Genomic DNA, 19,375 nt, shown 5'->3' with positions numbered 1-19,375 from the left:
GATGTAAACAATGCCAGTGTCACAGGAACAGTAAGGGTTTTACCTGTGTTTGTTGTAAATAACCTAAGTTTGACACAATGAAGTATCAGTATATTGAGTACAGACATGTCCTGGTGTGCAGACACCAACACAACTCTGATGCATGGCTTTAAAACATTCATAAACTGGTGATGAAGAAGGTAGCTCCCGGGCAAGGGCAGGTTTTAACAAAATTCTTTTAATAGTGTGCACTGCACACGCCAATTAACTTCTTAGTATAATTGGATAATTTCTCGATTAAACTAGCAAAGGTAATGTACTAAGTATAGATATTTTAACGCAAATACTGTATGGAGTATAGCCTTTCCTTGTACTTGTTTCCTTGATAGTTGTGGTATTGAAATGCGCTCTATGACTATTCCAATTACAGTGTTGATATTTAGCATTCTTATTCAAATATTGTATGTGACACAAAGAATACATACCATATTTTGTCTTTTGTTTTTTTGTTTCTCCCTGTTAGCAGTGCTTTTTGAATATTTGTACCGAAATAAAGTGATCAGCAGAAAAGAACTGTGTCACACTCATCATACTGACGATGTGGAATTGATAGTCCAGCAAATGCTCTACCTTATTTTATCTAGTTTGGGTAGGGGGACTCACTTATACTTTGTTTGATTTCACTTAACTGGTCCTGTCTAAATTTGACGATGTAAGTACTCACCATTATTTTCCCTGATAGGATGACGCGTGATGGAAATATACTCCATGAAAATATAATTAAAAAATTAGTAAACTTAAATCTACGCCGAGTGCAGATAATTTTACCACTAACTAGCCACGAATTATAAGTTCCATGTGCACTGTCACTGTGACACCAATTGATTGTGTTTTCAAATAAGTTCTTTAAAGATTTCAAGTCATCTATCAGGTGCGTAGCTGACTGTACGCAAACACTCAGTTGGTGTTTTGAAGTTTTCGTCCGACCGAAAATCGCAAATTTGAAATACCCCCTCCCACACCTACCACGAGGCATCGATCTGCGTAATCCCTAATTGGCCCTAGCTACGCGCCTGACTATAAATGCGATAATACCTGCTATAATTACTAATGCACGTGGTTACCAAAATGTGTGTACTTGGTTATGCTGGATGATTTTTGTAAAAAAACAACTTACATTCAAATAAAATACATTTATGAAAAACAAATTCTTGTCACGGTTGGTTTATTTATTGAATATAACGTTAACAAATAATTTCTGTACGAAGTGCCCTTTTCATATACACGCGTTTTACTTTAATTGTATTGTTTGGGTGGGTATCAATCACATGGTGAATTGTGACAACTGACATTGAAGTCGTCGGCTGCCTTGCTGAAATGTGAATATCTATAGAAGCTAGAACATAGGTGATGTTAATTTCTGCATCATGTATTTTTGCGTTTTACCAATGTACATAATGCAAAATAAAAAAGTACTTTCACGAACTTTTTTAATTGCTTCATAACCTGTTTATTAAATATACTGGCTCACTCAGTTGGTATGTGTTATTGCATGGATCTATAAATATCCGTTCAAATCGAAAGTATTGCCCTGGCGTTATAAAACGATATTGCGTTTTAAACGTGATTCTATTTATAGATGTGCTATTCAGATAAAGGTAACAAGGAAGACGTTTTTGATTCTCTTTTATACAAACGGTTTATGAAGCAGCAAACGTGTTTAATCTTTTTTAAAATGTGATGAACATACTTATAATTACATAAGTGTACACAATGTCGGATTTTGTGTCTATGACGGAATTAATAACACAAGACTATCTGTGTTACCAACTTCAAAAGTCAGGCTACGATTTTGAAACTTTTTCAAAATGGCCGACGGTATATTGTCAAGGATGCAAATCGAAACTAGAGACAGATGTGTTTACGCGTTGCTTTACTTGCGAAGATTCCAAAATGTACACGGTTCCGGAAGAAAAGTCAGATGAAGCTCAATGTCAGAGAGAATTAAAGCTCATGCGAAAAACGTGTGATATCTTTGAAGACGATTTCGAAAAGGGATTTGAAATAGATACTGCAAACATTAATCCAAATAAAGCAACAGTGCTGATAACTCTTTTGCAAGAGGCCGATAACTTATTTAAAAATGAAACAAACTCGAAGGGCATCGTATATTTGCTGATCATCAGCGGAGAATTGGCAAAAAAATGTGCAGAAAAAGGCTATGATTCTGAAGTCAATAGTATTCAACGCATAACAAGCTGGTACATCAACGAAAAACTAGGTCCATGGATAAACGAACATGGCGGATGGGTCTGTATATTTCATACACTCTGAAAACGGATTTTACTTTTGGATTAACCATGACAGGGCGGGGTCGGGGGAGGAGGGGTAGCAGTCTGCGTCATATTAGGAGTCTTCTCTTTATCGACAAGTTTACCAAATATTTTGGCATACTATCTTGCATAAGTTTAACCAGTCATTAAATAATTTGATTACATTATGAAACGACTTTTTATTGCTAAACAGGTAACATATATTTTCTTGTAGTGTCTGTACTTAAAGCCCTAAAACGTGTAATACCCCGTTTCGCAGTGCGACTAACAGGATAAAGTCATAAATTTATTCATAAAGTAGAAGGGTTAAGTCACCAATGAATTCATGGTATAACGGGATAAAGTTGTAAATGTATTCATGAAGTAGAAGGGTAAAGTCAAACATGTATCCATGAAATAACAGGATAAAGTCATACAGTATTCATGTATCAACAGGATAAAGTAATAATTGTATTCATACAGTAACATGAAAACATGATAAAGTCTTGAATGTAAGCATAAATTAAAAGGATAAAGTCATAAATGTAGCGATGAAATAACAGAATAAAGTCATACAGTATTCGTGTATCAGCAGGGTTAAGTAATAAATGTTTTCATAAAGTAACATGATAACATGATAAAGTCATACATGTATTCATAAATTATTAAGATTAAGTCATAAATGTAATCATGAAGTAACAGGAAGAATTCATACATATATAAATGACTTGACAGAATAAAATCATACACTATTCATATATCAACAGCAATAGATGAGTTCCATTATCATTAACTTTACCAAAAATATACTTATATAAAAATATAAAAAACACCTTAAAATACGTGATGTCAGTAAATACAAATTACTGCGCGTCATGACGTCAATAAACGTCATCGCACGCGCTTTATTGTAAAATGTACAAAAAAGGATATTTTAATTATTTTCTGCGCAAAGAATGTATTTATGCTAGAAACATATTTAATATGTGCGTCCGTTCCGGATTAATAATATCTGTCATGTGTTCCCGTTCCGGATAGAAAAATCCGACCCGAGGGCACCTGCGTTGCCAGGTAACGAGGCTTGCCGAGTTACCGGCTACGCAGCGTGCCTGAGGATCAGATTTTTCTATCCGGAACGGACACACATGATAGATATTTTTTCTAGCATACCTTAAATTCTATTTTTGGTGAAGAAAATGCATAACAAAGCTCATTTTTGTACATTTCACCAATAAGCGTGTGCGATGATGTTTACTGACGTCATGACGCGCAGTAATTTGTATTCACTGCATACGTCAATAAACTCCTTCGATATCAGGTCTTTTCAGGGTTATTTTGTTTTGTTATGAAGATATATTTTTGTAAAGTTAATGTTTATGGTACTCATCTATTGAAATCTAATAATTATGGTTACTTAAAATATATAATAAATGAAATAAAAAGTATTACGTCACAGCGCGTGACTCATCTGGCATGAGGGGATGCCAGATGGAATTTTCCAGCACGGCTGACGTCACCGGAAATGCCTATCCGGTGTGCTAGAAAGAAGCATTCGGCACTCGGGCACGCTGCGTTGTCAGAAACTCGGCAAGCCTTGTTACCTGACAATGCAGGTGCCCTCGGATCGGATTATTCTATCCGGAACGGGAACAAATGACATATTTTATTGATCTATCCCTTGGGCACGCTGCGTAACCGCAAGCCTCCTTACCTGGCAACGTAGGTTCCCTCGGGTTGGATTTTTTTCTATCCGGACAGAAACACATGACAGACAGTTTTATTTAGCCGTTTGATATTGATGCATTCGCATAACGAAACATAAAATATCAGTTTGCTAAATTTTCGTATTCAGAATACTCCTTTATCCGGTTGCATTATAAAAAACATATATGACTTTATCCTGTTACTTCATGAATACATGTATGACTTTATCCTGTTACTTCATGAATACATGTATGACTTTATCCTGTTCCTTCATGAAAACCTTTATGACTTTATCATGTTATCATGTTACTTCATGTTACGTCATGAATACATTTATTACCTAATCATGTTGATACATGAGTACTGTATGACTTTATCCAGTCATTTCATGAATATATTTATGACTTTATCCTGTTACTTCATGAATACATGCATTATTCTATTCTGTTCCTTCATGAAAACATTTATGACTTTATCATGTTATCATGTTACACCATGAATACATTTATTATTTAATCTCATAATAATAATTACATAATGTGTATAATAAAAGCAATAGAAATTATTACGTCACAGCGCGTGACTCAACTGGCATGGGGGAGGGGAGTGCCAGATCGATATTTCGAGCACGGCAGAATTCACCGGAAATGCCTATCCGGTGTGCAAGAATTTTCTATCCGGACCGGACACACATGATTGATATTTTTCCTAGCACATCTTTAATTACATTTGTGAAAAACATTACATAGAAATGACGCGCAATAATTTTTATTCATTGCAAACGTCAAGAATTCCTTCAGTATTACGTCGTTTAAGGGTTATTCTGTTTGGTTTTGAAAGTATGTTTTTGTAAAAGTAATGTTTATGGAACTCATTCATTGAATTCTCATAAGTATGGTTAAAAGAGGTTAACTATAAAAGCAATAAAAAGTATGTCTTCACAGCGCGTGACTCCTCTGGCATTGTAGTGCCAGATGGAATTTTCCAGCACGGTGAATTCACCGGAAATGCCAATCTGATGTGGTAGAAAGCACACTCTGGCGCACGGATGATGTTACATACCGCCAACAACGTCAACATTTAGCACTTTTTGACTTTCTTAAGATATTCTCCGCCCGTCAGTACACAATAGCTATGTCTGCTTATCCATATATGGTAAATGTCTGCGTACCACTCATTGTCAAATCTAGACACGATCCTCTGTGTCGTCTGTTAAAGGTCAACAATTGCAGCGAAGTGTTGTCCCCGCAACTGCCGCTTTATCACCAGAAACACACGGGGGTCTATTTGTGTCAGATCGACGCTGTACGTGGGATGTTCCAATATCTCAAATCCAAGAAGACTAATTTCCAGCTGCATGGACGCTGCTCTATGCGCCGGGGCATTATACTGATGGAGATTAATGCGGTAAAGGTCAAAAAGTGGCCGTTTTATACGAATCGTGTGCACGAGATCCCTCCGCAGTACGTTGGAGTAGTAATCGACATTTAGGGTCCGACCTGGAACGCGGTGTTGCAGAATCATGCATTTCTTTTTTGTGGAAGAAATCATATCCATTTTCTTTTTAATATTCCAATAAAAATATGACTCAGTTACTCATACATACATTTTTAGAGAATTAGAAGAACATATCGGCATTTTACAGTATATTTCCTCGAACTTCCAGGACACCCCTTGTACATGTATTACACTATGACTTGGCTTTTTCATGGCTTGAACAGACTATAAAGCTTAAACTGGTAACATCAATTTTTTGAAGTTTCTGTTATGCTCCGTTTCGCAGCAGGCTTGTTTGTATCTCTGTTGGCTGTGGATTTGAAGTCTCATGGCTATTTAAAGTTATAAATGCATTCATGAAGTAAAGGATAATTTCGTACATGTATTCATGAAGTAAAGGATAATGTCCTACATGTACTCATGAAGTAAAGGATCATGTCCTGCATGTACTCATGAAGTTAAGGATAAATGTCCTACATGTACTCATGAAGTAAAGGATAATGTCCTACATGTACCCATGAAGTAAAGGATAATGTCCTACATGTACTCATGAAGTAAAGGATAATTTCCTACATGTACTCATGAAGTAAAGGATAATGTCCTACATGTATTCATGAAGTTAAGGATAAATGTACACATGAAGTAGACAATAAGGTCATAAATGTATTTATCAAATGGCAGATAAGTCATAAATGCATTCATGAAGTAACGAACAATGTTATACATGCTGTCATCTAGTAAGGTATAAAGTCATAAATGTTTTCATGAAGTAAAGGATTAGGTCGTAACTGTATTTATAAAGACACATTTATCTATTTTTATTTTATTTATTCTATTTGAGATTTTTTTATTATATATGTTTGAATGTAATCCTTATTCATATAATGTGCTAGTTTCAGTGTTTGCTCATAATCGATAACATTGCAGGAATGCTTCTTCAAATGGTCAGAATCCATCAACAAATTCTACGATGCATTTATGGAAATAGTACTTCATTTTATGGTAAATATTCTTTTTATACACTCGGAAATCGGGCTTGACCTTTAGATTACTTATGGTAAGGGTTATTATTCATCGTATACTTCAAAAATTATCTGCCATTTATCAAACATTATTACCATATCATTTGGCATACTTATATATACGTTAACTCAGTCATTTAAGAAATTGATTACAATTTGAACCGACCTATCTATACCTTAAACTGCTAACATTTATTTCCTTTTTACTACCTGTACTTATGGCCTTACAAGGCGTGTAATGCTCCGATTCGCAGCACTCCTGTTTGTTTTTATAGTTGGTCGTTGATTTGAGGTCTCATTGATACCTAAAGTCATACATGTATTCAGGAAGTATTATGATCGAGTCGAAAATGTATTCATAAATATAAAGGACAAAGTCATACATGTATTCATGAGGTAACAGAATAAAGACATACATGTATTCATGAAGTTCTATCATAAAGTCATAAATGGATTCATGAAGTTATATGATAAAGTCAGAAATGGATTCATGAAGTTATATGATAAAGTCATAAATGTATTAATGAAGTAATATGATTAAGTCATAAATGGATTCATGAAGTAATATGATAAAGTCATCAATGTATTAATGAAGTATTAAGATACAGTCAGAAATGTATTAATGAAGTAACACGATAAAGTTATAAATGGATTCATGAAGTAACATGATAAAGTCATAAATTGATTAATGAAGTAATATGATCAAGTCAGAAATGGATTCATGAAGTTATACGATAAAGTCATAAATGTATTAATGAAGTAACATGATAAAGTCATTAATGTATGCATGAAGTTGTATGATAAAGTCCTAAATGGATTCATGAAGTAATACGATAAAGTCATAAATGTATTAATGAAGTATTTTGACAGAGTCATCAATGTATTTATGAAGTTTTATGATAAAGTCATCAATGTATTAATGAAGTAACACGATAAAGTCATCAATGGATTCATGAAGTAGCATGATAAAGTCATAAATGTATTAATGAAGTAATATGGTAAAATCATAAATGTGTTAATAAAGTAATATGATAAAGTCATAAATACATTAATAAAGTAACAGGATAAAGTCATAAATGTATTCATGAAGTTATTTGATACAGTCATCAATGTATTAATGAAGTATTTTGACAAAGTCATAAATGTTTTTATGAAGTTTTATGATAAAGTCATCAATGTATTAATAAAGTAACACGATAAAGTCATCAATGGATTCATGAAGTAGCATGATAAAGTCATATATGTGTTAACAAAGTAATATGATAAAGTCATAAATACATTAATAAAGTAACAGGATAAAGTCATAAATGTATTCATGAAGTTATTTGATACAGTCATCAATGGATTCATGAAGTATATGATAAAGTCATAATTGGATTCATGAAGTAACACGATGAGGTCATTAATTGATTCATGAAGTAACACGATAAAGTCATAAATGTATTAATGAAGTATTATGATCAAGTCATAAATGTATTAATGAAGTAACAGGATAAAGTCATGAATGTATTAATGAAGTAACAGGATAAATTCATGAATGTATTAATGAAGTAACAGGATAAAGTCATGAAAGTATTAATGAAGTAATTGGATAAATTCATAAATGTATTAATGAAGTAACAGGATAAAGTCATCAATGGATTCATGAAGTAATAGGATAAAGTCATAAATGCATTCCTAAAGTAACATGAAAGAGACATAAATGTTATCATGTATCAACAGAAAACAGTAATTGTTTTCAAATCTTGTATCTAGTTATGCAACAGAAATTTGATTTGAGCTGTTTTATCATTATAGAAGATAAATTTGAAATGTTTACACATTAAGTACAATTTAGATAACAAGCATGCTAGATATAGAGGTGCACCTCAGGATTTTGATGACTTTTATTATAAAATGACTTGGTACTTCATAATACCCCGTTTCGTCGAAGGGGGCATACTAAAGAACGGCCTTAACACAGGATAACTTATAAGTTGCTTAGCTAGGTAAATGTCCATTTAAGTTTATTAAATGCCTTTCAATTTACTATCACAAAAAAATCAATTAACTTTATCCCGTATCGTACAAGTGTTTTATATTGAGTGCTGCAGCGGTTCACACATGCCAATTCTAAAATGATTTTTTTCTTGAATTCATAAAATAGATTATTTATCTTCTTGTAAAAGGAACATACATAATACACAAATCGTTATGAAATATTTCAAATGGGTTATTATGTTCAAATTTCAAGATGTGCATACAATCATTAAGATTAATGCGACTTATTTAATAATGTTATCTCCTCACCGGAAGAAAGAAACCATGCAACCTTCGTGTCGCTAATTATAGTCATCTTGGTTAAAACTGAACGCGGTGCAATACACATGGACTTTTATTCGTTTAATAAAGGAACTATATAAACATAGTACAGTGGTTACATTTCTTGCCAAGTGTATCACTCATCATTTGTAGTGAGACTTGCATTGCACAATCTTGGTGGATTAATGAATTTGAAATTGACGACATGCAAGTCGCATAAAGCGTTCTTAAATAATAGATCATGTATCTTAAATATCATCATCGTTCTTACAGAATGAAGACAACAAATGTGGATGTCTACTCTAGCACCGTAGACCTTAAAAAAATGCTGGGATATGGATTTGTTTTTCCCGATTCCTTGTAAACTCCTGTTTATCTAAAGGAGACGTCAATTTCTTTTAAACACAGTTTAAATACTACAAAAAAGAATAAATACAGGTTTTGGGAAGTTTGTTACCATAAGTTCTGACGAAACAAATTCTCAGAAATGTCGTTTGGTAACGTTGGCTAGATACCATGAAACATAGTACATTAAGCATTCAATCAATCGATAAAGGGTTTATTCTTTATACCTAATTACAAGTAAACAAACATTCTAAAATAGCATTTGTCTGATCTTTACCGCGTCTCAAAGTAAACACCCGTAATGCGAGATTTTAATGGATCTACACATGCTTACACACCAACGTCGATGTGTAGCAAGACGCAAAAACGGCGAATTGCAATATCGTTTATAATAATTTAAAGAGGTTTATCCAGACTTATAACAAAATACTTATTCATATTGTAAAATTTAATGAATTGCAAGCCTATAATTTTTAATAATCAAATGTATTCGTTTTAAGGCATGGATAAGGCCAGGAGTTCTATCTATGGAATCAGTCCCGCTACAATCTTTTGGTAAGACAGTTTAAATGTACTTTCTTGTAGAATAAACATTCTAAAACAATTGAAGTGTAAATTAAATATTTTCAAATATTAGAAAAGCTTTTCTAAAGAGTCGTGATTTTCTGCCGACACAGTTTGAACAATAAAAAACGTTTAAACAAAACTGTAAACGGTTTTCTTCTGCAAGTTTAATTTTATCATGTTGAAAATGAATATGCACGAAATAAACAAACCAATCCAAATTCTGTAAAAAAAACGTGAGGTTAAATTGATTTCTGATTTCGTATCGTTCTAGGACTGCTCACTGAGCGCTGCAGGGGTACACACACTAAAATCTTTCAAAATCATTCTAGTGGCTTTTTTGTTGAATTCATGTTGTCCTCTCCGGGGGAAAGAAACCATGCAGCCTTCGGGTCTCTAATTGCGGTCACCTTGGTTAAAATTAAACGCGGCATAATAAACATGGACTTTAATTCGTTTGATCAAAAAACTATATTTGAATTAATCGACAAAGGGATTATAGCTTATACCAGATTACATGTAAACAAGCGTTCTTAAGTAACACTTTCCCGATCTTTAAAACGTCTCCATGTGTGTACACACATGCTTACACACCGAAGTCGCCATGTAGGAAGTCGCAAAAACATTCTTTAGCAATTGTAGAAGCTTAAATTTCTCCAAACACTGTATGAACAATAATGGAAACGTCTAAACAAAACCAACTTAAAACGTTCAATATAATATTTTCGGAACTGAATATGCACGAAAATGAAAACAAAGTAATTCTAGGTAAGACGTGAGGTTATGTTATTAGTCAAAACTTCTCGCATTCTTTTGAAAATTGTAAACACATTTTAGGCACAAACATAATTTAAAAAAAAGTAAAAAAAACAACAACATCTGATAGGACGCTTACATCACAATCATCTGTTTGTAAAAATAAAAGCACGGTCGCGACGTTTACGTACTAACACACCGACGTTAGTGGTGCACGACACCAAAGGCTTTTTGTATAATCGTTTATTATTACTATTGTTATTATCATTATTTTTATTATTATTATTATTTTTATTATTATTATTATTATTATTATTATTATTATTATTATTATTATTATTATTATTATTATTAATAGTATTGGAAAATGTTATGCCTCGTCGGTCGCCGTGCACTTTTATTCACAATTGTACTCTAATGTTCGTATTTCATCTAAAAAAGCATTGGTATTAACGGAATAACTCCAATGAAAATTCAATGAAATTAACGGCTTATGGCCTGACCAAGATATACTAGATAAGGTAGTTAATTACATGATTTTTGTATGCTATTTTCAGGATAGTGCTCCCGCCAAACCACGCCAATACTTTCAATAGTATTTCTTCAAAATGGAATTCAGACGTTGTGTTCCTGACGTCTTCACGAGATTTGCTGCAGTTTAAAAACAAGGAAAAGGGTCGTAGTGTGGATGTAAGGAATATTTTAACATGTGATGATGAATTTAACATAATTAAATGAATTATATCTCACCGTGCTAAACATAACACTTTAATGGATTTGTAATTTTATATTTTGTCTTTTAATTGCGTTCTCCTACTCTGTATGATGAAGTTTATTTGATGTACTGTTGGTATGTTTGATATATCTATTGCATGCTAGATTTTACTAAATTAAAATAAATTTAACTGAAATATCATGAAGATAATTTTCTTAAGCTCTTAAGAATGTTATTAGTACACATTGTATACCAAAACAAAAAAAAATGAGCTTAGCTTTTTACTGCTGTAATGGTTTCGAGAATTTGTATTTGTGTTACTGTACAGGACGTAATTAATCAGAACTAGTTCATTTTAATTTTGCTGCAGATTGTTAAACATATGATGTGCCGTTTTATACAATATTTTCTTTTCTGTGGGTTTGATGTTTTGCCTTTCTTGTATGTACATATTAGTTTTTAGATCTAAGGCCAGAATAATTTATGCGATGTCGTGTTGTACGCCGTCCGTGCGTCCGTGCGTCTGTAAACAATTGGTTTGTGAACATGATACAGTCTTTTGTTTGGATAGTGTATCTTGATGAAACTTGTACAGTAGGGAGCTCGGATGAGAGCTCGGATGAGAGCTCGGATCCTTTCGAAATCCAGCCAGATTCGCCAAAATATATTACTCTTGAAATAATAAAACAAATGCGTTTTTAGCCAATATATATATATGAACAACTACAGAAACAAGATCAGTAGCCAAAAACTTTCAAAGTCTAGAGTTAAAGATTGACAAAATAATTTAAGCTAGTGCATTTGGTTTTATATTTCAATATCCCATGCCCTTGTTAAAAAGAGATCAAAATTATAGTTTAGGGGTTGGTTGATATTTAAATACATTGGCCAATGCCAATGGCCAGAACAGTCCATGCGATGGTGTAGGGTCTGTCATTCTTGCGTCTGTCTCGGCATCATTTCTTGTGAATGTTGTTCAAAAATATGTCCCTGCTGTTATTACTGGCCACGCCCCGGGGATCACAAGTTTGGTATACTTATATAAGGACATTTTTGAAAATCTTTTTGTCTGAAACCGCTAGGCAAAGCCCCCCTTGATATTATTAAAAAGGCACCATTTAGAGGTCCTCTACCAAGATTGTTTAAATTATACCCATGGGGTCAAAACTGGCCCTCCCAAGGGGTCACAAGTTTTCTAGACATTTATATAAGCCAAACTTTCAAATTATTCTTGTTTCAAACCACAAGTCGCATACCTTTGAAATAAGTTGTGGAGCATCGTATGATGGCCGTCTACACAAGAAAGTTGAAACTATGCTCCTGGGGCCGAAGCTGGCCCCACCCTTTTTGACCTACTTTCTTATTTTCAAAGCTACAGCAATGCAATACGGACCATGTGTACAGTTTTGAAAACAAATATTGTGTTGTGCTTGGATGGCCTTGAATTTGACTTTTGATCTTCTTTCTTATATTTGACGCTACGGCAATGAAATTTGGATCATATGTACAGTTTTGGAAACAAATATTTATTTTGGAGTTTGATGACATTGTTTGTAAAATTTTGACCTTCTTTCTTATTGTTGAAACTACATAAATGATAATGGACCATGTGTACAGTTTTGAAAGCAATAAGCAATGCTATCTTTGGATGACCTTGTTGTTGGCATTTCGACCTACTCTCTTATTATTGATGTTACACAATGACATTTAATTATGTTTTGCTTGGATGACCTTGATTTTGACATTTTTACCTAGTTTCTTACTCTTACTAACCATTAACTGTGCATGCTTATTTTCTGATCATTGTTTTCCACATATCAGTGTATATTTGTAAATTATTACGTCTTTAGCCGATTATCTCTTTCATAAAAATGCATATTGTTAAGATTTAAGACGAAACATTCTTTCTGCCAATTCCTTAATATAAAGGTTACTTTCTGTGTAAATACTTTTTTTTAGTAGAAATGATGGTGAAAACACTTGAATATATTACCTCAACGAAGATTTTCACATCCTAAGGATATTATATACAAATTTAATTTAAATGATGTTAAGTCATTTAATTGTTTTGCTTTTCTGAGAATGAATGTGGACTCAGACCTTAGACTGTTTGTTATCATTTCCACAATGGGCTTTATTTCAAGTAATAATGTAGAAGCGTCGTGTGAAATGTATTTAAAAAAAAACATCATTAAGTACATCATTTTGCATGAATTAGTGCATTTCAGCGATCAAAGTGATCATTTTTCAATTTATTCTCAAACACTCGATTTTGACTGTAGGGATGGCTATTTTAAAGGAGTCTAAAATCATCAATATATTGATCCAACTGTAATTCTAACTGTTTTATATGTGAATGAAAATAAGTACAATATAATATTAGGGGTTTATGACCTGTTGTTTACATGTTTTACGTTTTCTGATTTCGTCACTGTATTATGGTATATGGTTGTTGGGTAAACCTTACCTTCATAGTTGTAAATAAATTAAAATACACTTTTTCATGTTGATATGTTTTTCATTTATGGCTTACGGGAACGAATACATAAATTTAAGTACGTCATCGAATCCGAAATACAATTAAAATAACATTCAATTACCAAGAAATGGGGTTTTCCTGCATTTTAGGCATAACACGTGTCAGAAACAATGTATGCGTTTTAGCTGAACATGTGTTTTCAAAAACAGACGGTTAAAGCCCAAATTGAAATGAATTACAAACCCCATTGTTATGGTCCTAACCAAACATGTATGAAAAAGGAGCAAATAAAAAGCCACAAAACCACACATTACAATAACTGTATCTATAGTTATTTCTTCGGTCATTTATTTTTTAATTTCGCCATTTAAGTTAGCAAGCAAAGCCTGTTTAAATGATACCAACATTATACGGCGCCACTGGGGATCTAAATCAGTGCGACTCCCAAACAACATGCCAAACATTAACCGCAACCTGCAATGTAGCTGAGGTGAGTTACTCTAACATTTACTGCATTAAGATAGCAGGCAGACTAAAGCATTTCGGTACCCAATGGGAACAAATGACCACTGACAAGAGTATTTTAGAGACTGTTCATGGCTGTACCATATAATTTATTGACACGCCAAATCCGACTCATGTACGTGAAACAAAATTAAATTCAAAAGAGACAATAGTGCTTGATGGAGAAATAAAGAACCTTTTACTTAAAGGCGTAATTGAGAGCATGGTGATGGAAAATTTATCTCGACAGTGTTTTTAAGGCGAAAATTCTAATGGTGATATTAAACTTAAATTTTTTTAATGAGTCGATCGAGTACATACATGTTAAAATGGAAAGTTTACATGCGGCTATACGGCTTATTACAACTGGTTGTTTCATGGCGTCAATAGACTTAAAAGATGCATATTGTACGGTGAACGTATCTGAGGAATTTAGGAAATATTTAAGATTTATATGGAGGGGTCAGCTTTATCAATATACATGTCTTGCAAACGGTTTAGCCTGTGCACCAAGGACATTCACCAAACTATTCAAGCCTGTATTTTCATGTCTTCGTATAAAAGGTTTTCCGTCTGTGGTGTATTTGAATGACTCGTATTTACAAGGCACTACGTACGCGGAGTGTCTTGAAAATGTTTCTGTCACACAAGAGTTGCTTGCTGATATAGGTTTCGTTATAAATAATGAGAAATCGGTGTTTATACCTACACAGGAACTTGTCTTTTTGGGATTCATTCTTAATTCAAATACTATGACCATTTCACTTACATAACAAAAAGTGCAAACAATAACGCTAGCTTTACAAATTTTACAGAACTCTGCTAATTATACAATTAGGCAGGTAGCAGAAATAAAAGGAAAAATGATTTCGTATAGAATAGCAATACCTTATGGGATACTTTACACAAAGGTTTTCGAACAGGATAAAACAAGTGCTTTGAAATATAATAAAGACATTTTTGATTCCCATATATCATGAAGTGCTGAATGTCTGAATGATCTAGATTGGTGGTTAAGAGCTGTTAAGAACAGCGGGGCGCCTGTGTACAGGGACATACCAGTTATCCCATTAACAACCGATGCCTCTTCAAGGGGATGGGGGCAGTATGTGAAGATAACAGTACAGGTGGCCAGTGGACTATAGCAGAAGCTTCTTTTAGGGACAATATCAATTATTTAGAACTAAACGCTGTGTTACTTGGGTTAAAGGCTTATACATTGTGCCTAAGAGAAAAGCACGTCAGAGTAAGAGTAGACAATTCTACGGCAGTTGCATATATCAATCACATGGGGGGGGGGTACCCGCTCAAAACAATGCAATGATATTGCACGTGTAATTTGGGAATATGCTTATCAGCATTATATTTGGCTGCTGAGCATGTACCAGGCAAAGATAATTACCTTGCTGATAGAGAAAGAAGAGTATTTCTTACAGGTAAGTCTCGTTTAATTGATCACTTATACAGTGCACATGACCCACTAGGTTGAACAACTAAATATAATTCATGATCCAGTATAATAAAGTTAACAGAAGGAATTAGCCAACTGAGGGGAGACCTCAAAAGTATGTTGAAAAAAGATGAAATAGAAGAACTTATAAAAAATACTGTAACATCCATCTTTTCAAAACTGGAAGAAACCATGAAAAAACAAATCGAGATTGAAATAACAAATAAAACGAAGGTGTTAAATGACAAAATAACAGGTCTCGAGTTTGAAAAAGATCATCTAAAAGAAGAACTCAAAACTCTAGAGAAAAAAAACTCAGATATGTATACTGAAATGAAATCTAAGATCGACAGAGCCAGTGAAACAGGCTTGGAAGCTCTGAAACTAGCCAATTACAATGAACAATATTCACGAAAAAACAACATCAAAGTAATGAATGTCAAACAGGCAGCCAATGAAACAGAGCCAGAACTTATAGAAAATGTGTCAAAAAATTTAAAGTCTGCTGCGGACATAGACCTAAATGCGGATAACATCCTGGCTATCCATCGCATTCCTTCAAAACAGGGTACTACTAGACCAATCATCCTGAAACTGAGGAGCAACAACGCCAAAACAGAAATCATGCGAAAAAGATCCCCAATGAAGAGCTGTGGTCATCGACTTGTCGATGACGTCACAAAACGAAACCAAGGGCTGATTAGTAGGCTTCTACTCCATACAGACATTAAAAGCGCGTGTTTTTTTAATGGTTCAGTGTACGGACAAACATCGAGTGACGAACGGATCAAATTTGACATTTTTGACAATATCGGTGAAGTGATTAGCGAGCATCGAAGTCGTGACAGGTTCTCTAGAAAAGGACACAGATAAATCAACACTGAAAATATGAATACAGACAATATAGACTGCTAATAATAGGTAAAAACATGTGTATAAAACCTATATATCTCTGTTTTTGTTATATAAATTCACGTACATTAATGCTATTAATAATGATCATATATAGAATACAATATACACCATTTTTTGATGAGTTGTGAATGCATGGTAAAATCCTACCGCTTTTTTATTATATATTTGTCTAAAACTTCAACTATCAATTTATTCCAAAAAAGAATGTACTGTATGCATTTACCTAGATATGTTTAAATCTTACATATGTATATGTACAATTGTTAATATCTTTGTGTTAGTGTTTCTGGTGCCTGGGTGTGCATATTTACATGCACGGGTACATATATATATACATGGGATCATGTGAATGCATGAATATTTCTTATACACTGTATAACTTTAAGTATGTCGCCAGAGTAAGATATATGTTTGAGTTTATATCTGTCACTAAATAATTTTGATAAACTGCATTAATATGTCCAAATGTGTTATCATAAAATGTATTGTATGCTTGTATAAATTGAAAGCATATGTATTGTCTATATGTAAAATTCCAATTAGGGTATCATATTCATGTAACACAAGTTCATGCACAACCCCATTTTATTAACTCTTTAAAAAAAAAAAACAGATATAGGTATAAATACCTGCATTAAGAAAAATAAACAGTAGAAAGCCTTATTATAATTATACAAAAATGTAAATATATATACTTTGGAAACACATATTGCTATATAATAAGAGCTTTTTGTCTTTTGTAACTATTATTTTTTCTTTTCTTCAAATGTTTTTATTAACATTTATAGTCATATTATCCAAAATGCAACTTGTGGATATAATTGCAAATCTGCCTTCCACAAAACGCAAGGCACCAATTGACCAAATGACTTCAACCTTTTTTACTGATATCTTATCTTCTCTCTCCTGTCCTCATGAGCCACATGATAGTTCTGATTTATCCTCTTGTAACAATGATCACACGCAGAGTATATTTAAACAAAACATGAACATACTGATATATAAAACATGCATCTAAAAATATGTACATTTAATGCTAAAGGCTTAGCATCAAAAGAAAAACGAACTAAGTTGTTTGAATTTTTAAAACTAAAAAAATATAACATATGTCTCATCCAAGAAATGCACTGTATAAAAAACAAAGATGAACAGAAATGGAAAACAGAATGGAAACATGACATAATTCTAAGTGGTAACAAATCAAACAGCCAAGGAGTAGGCATTCTCATAAACAATAATATAAATTGTAACATACTAGAATACAATGATATTATAAGTGGTAGGCTTCAATCATTAAAACTTGAAATCAATGATGAAACAATAATGTTTATAAATGTTTATGGTCCAAATACATACGATAAACATTTTCTTGATACACTTCAAAACTTGATTGTAGATAATAATAACGAAACACTGATAATTGGAGGAGATTTTAACGTAGTGCTTAACTCAGAAATTGACAAATTGAATGGTAAAGATAACACAAACAAACAAAGCACACATAGACTTAATAATATCTTAGAAAATAATGATCTCCATGACATATGGCGCTTAAGCAACCCACAAACAAAAAGTTATACATGGCATAGTAATACAAAACCGCCTATATTCTGCAGATTAGACTACTTTCTAGTATCTCAAAATTTAATTAACACTATATCTAATTGTAATATCTCTCCAGGCTATAGATCAGATCATTCATTCGTTAATCTCAACATAGATTTATCAAGATCTGCCAAAGGACCAGGATATTTTAAATTTAATAACAACATACTGCTCAACAAAGAATACCAAAACATCATACGCAATGCAATTAATGAAACTGTACAAATTAATAATGCAGCTAACCCTAACACTCTATGGGAAATAATAAAAGGCACTATACGAAATGAAACAATTAAATATTCAGCTAAAATAAAAAAAGAAAATGAAAACGAAATAACGGAAATTGAAAATACTATTAAAAGAATTGAAAAAAAATTAACCCTATCTACTGATAAAAACAACCTTATAAAAGAGCTAAACGAACAGAAAACCAGATTAAACTATTTTCTTGACGAAAAAACAAAAAGTATATTATTAAGAACAAAAGCTGAATGGATCGAAGGAGCAGAAAAAAATACAAAATACTTCGCAAACCTAGAAAAAAAGCAAGCAAGCGAAAGATCAATAAATAAAATAATTCACAATGGAGTAGAAAAAACAAAAAGTGAAGAAATAATCAAAGACATTTATTCATTCTACAGTAATCTATATAAAAAAGACATTAACATACAAACCGATAACAACTTCTTTCCAGATAATAACAAAAAACTCAATGATGAGCAAAAAAAATCATGTGAAGGTTTATTGACAGAGTATGAATGTGGCAAAGCACTAAAAGAAATGCAAAACAGAAAAAGTCCGGGATCTGACGGCATAACTACCGAATTCTATAAAATCTTTTGGAATGATATAAAACGATTCTTAGTAAACTCATTAAATTTTTCATTTCAAAATAAAAACCTAACTGAACTCCAAAAACAAAGCGTCATATCTCTTCTACCAAAAAAAGACAAACTATTAACAGACATTAACAACTGGAGGCCAATATCACTTCTCAATATAGATTATAAAATAGCCTCAAAATCCATAGCAAATAGAATCAAAAACATACTAGCCAACCTTATTAATGAAGATCAAACTGGATTTATTAAAGGGCGATATATAGGTGAAAACGTAAGAATTCTGTATGACATTATTGAACAAATAAATAAAGATAATGAAAAAGGAATTATTTTCTTCTCTGATTTTCATAAAGCCTTCGATAGTGTGAACCATGACTATATGTTT

At 32.8% G+C, this 19,375-nt stretch overlaps 1 protein-coding gene across 4 annotated transcripts; it reads left to right on the top strand.

Annotated features, from left to right (window-relative positions):
• The first annotated feature begins 1,633 nt into the window (after positions 1 to 1,633).
• On the top strand, positions 1,634 to 13,694 carry LOC128233727 (bcl-2-like protein 1). Of its 4 annotated transcripts, XM_052947555.1 has the most exons (4): positions 1,634 to 2,289; positions 6,420 to 6,494; positions 9,661 to 9,715; positions 11,038 to 13,694. In XM_052947555.1, the coding sequence occupies exons 1-4, from the start codon at positions 1,753 to 1,755 to the stop codon at positions 11,040 to 11,042; spliced, it is 672 nt and encodes a 223-aa protein (XP_052803515.1). In that variant the 5' UTR covers positions 1,634 to 1,752; the 3' UTR covers positions 11,043 to 13,694. The 4 variants fall into 4 exon arrangements, with proteins under 4 accessions (XP_052803515.1, XP_052803530.1, XP_052803523.1 ...); XM_052947570.1 differs by lacking the exon at positions 6,420 to 6,494; XM_052947563.1 differs by lacking the exon at positions 9,661 to 9,715.
• Positions 13,695 to 19,375: the final 5,681 nt, after the last annotated feature.

The sequence above is a fragment of the Mya arenaria genome, chromosome 1 (genome assembly GCF_026914265.1).
Source record: "Mya arenaria isolate MELC-2E11 chromosome 1, ASM2691426v1".
Lineage (NCBI taxonomy): Eukaryota > Metazoa > Mollusca > Bivalvia > Myida > Myidae > Mya > Mya arenaria.
This window is presented reverse-complemented; position numbering and strand designations above follow the sequence as displayed.

Excerpts from the sequence above, each read along its gene's own strand:
- LOC128233727 (XM_052947547.1), top strand. The coding sequence starts at position 1,753 with ATGTCGGATTTTGTGTCTATGACGGAATTAATAACACAAGACTATCTG. Across the intron at positions 2,290-5,213 it reads TAAACGAACATGGCGGATGG|GTCAACAATTGCAGCGAAGT; the intron begins GTCTGTATATTT and ends CGTCTGTTAAAG.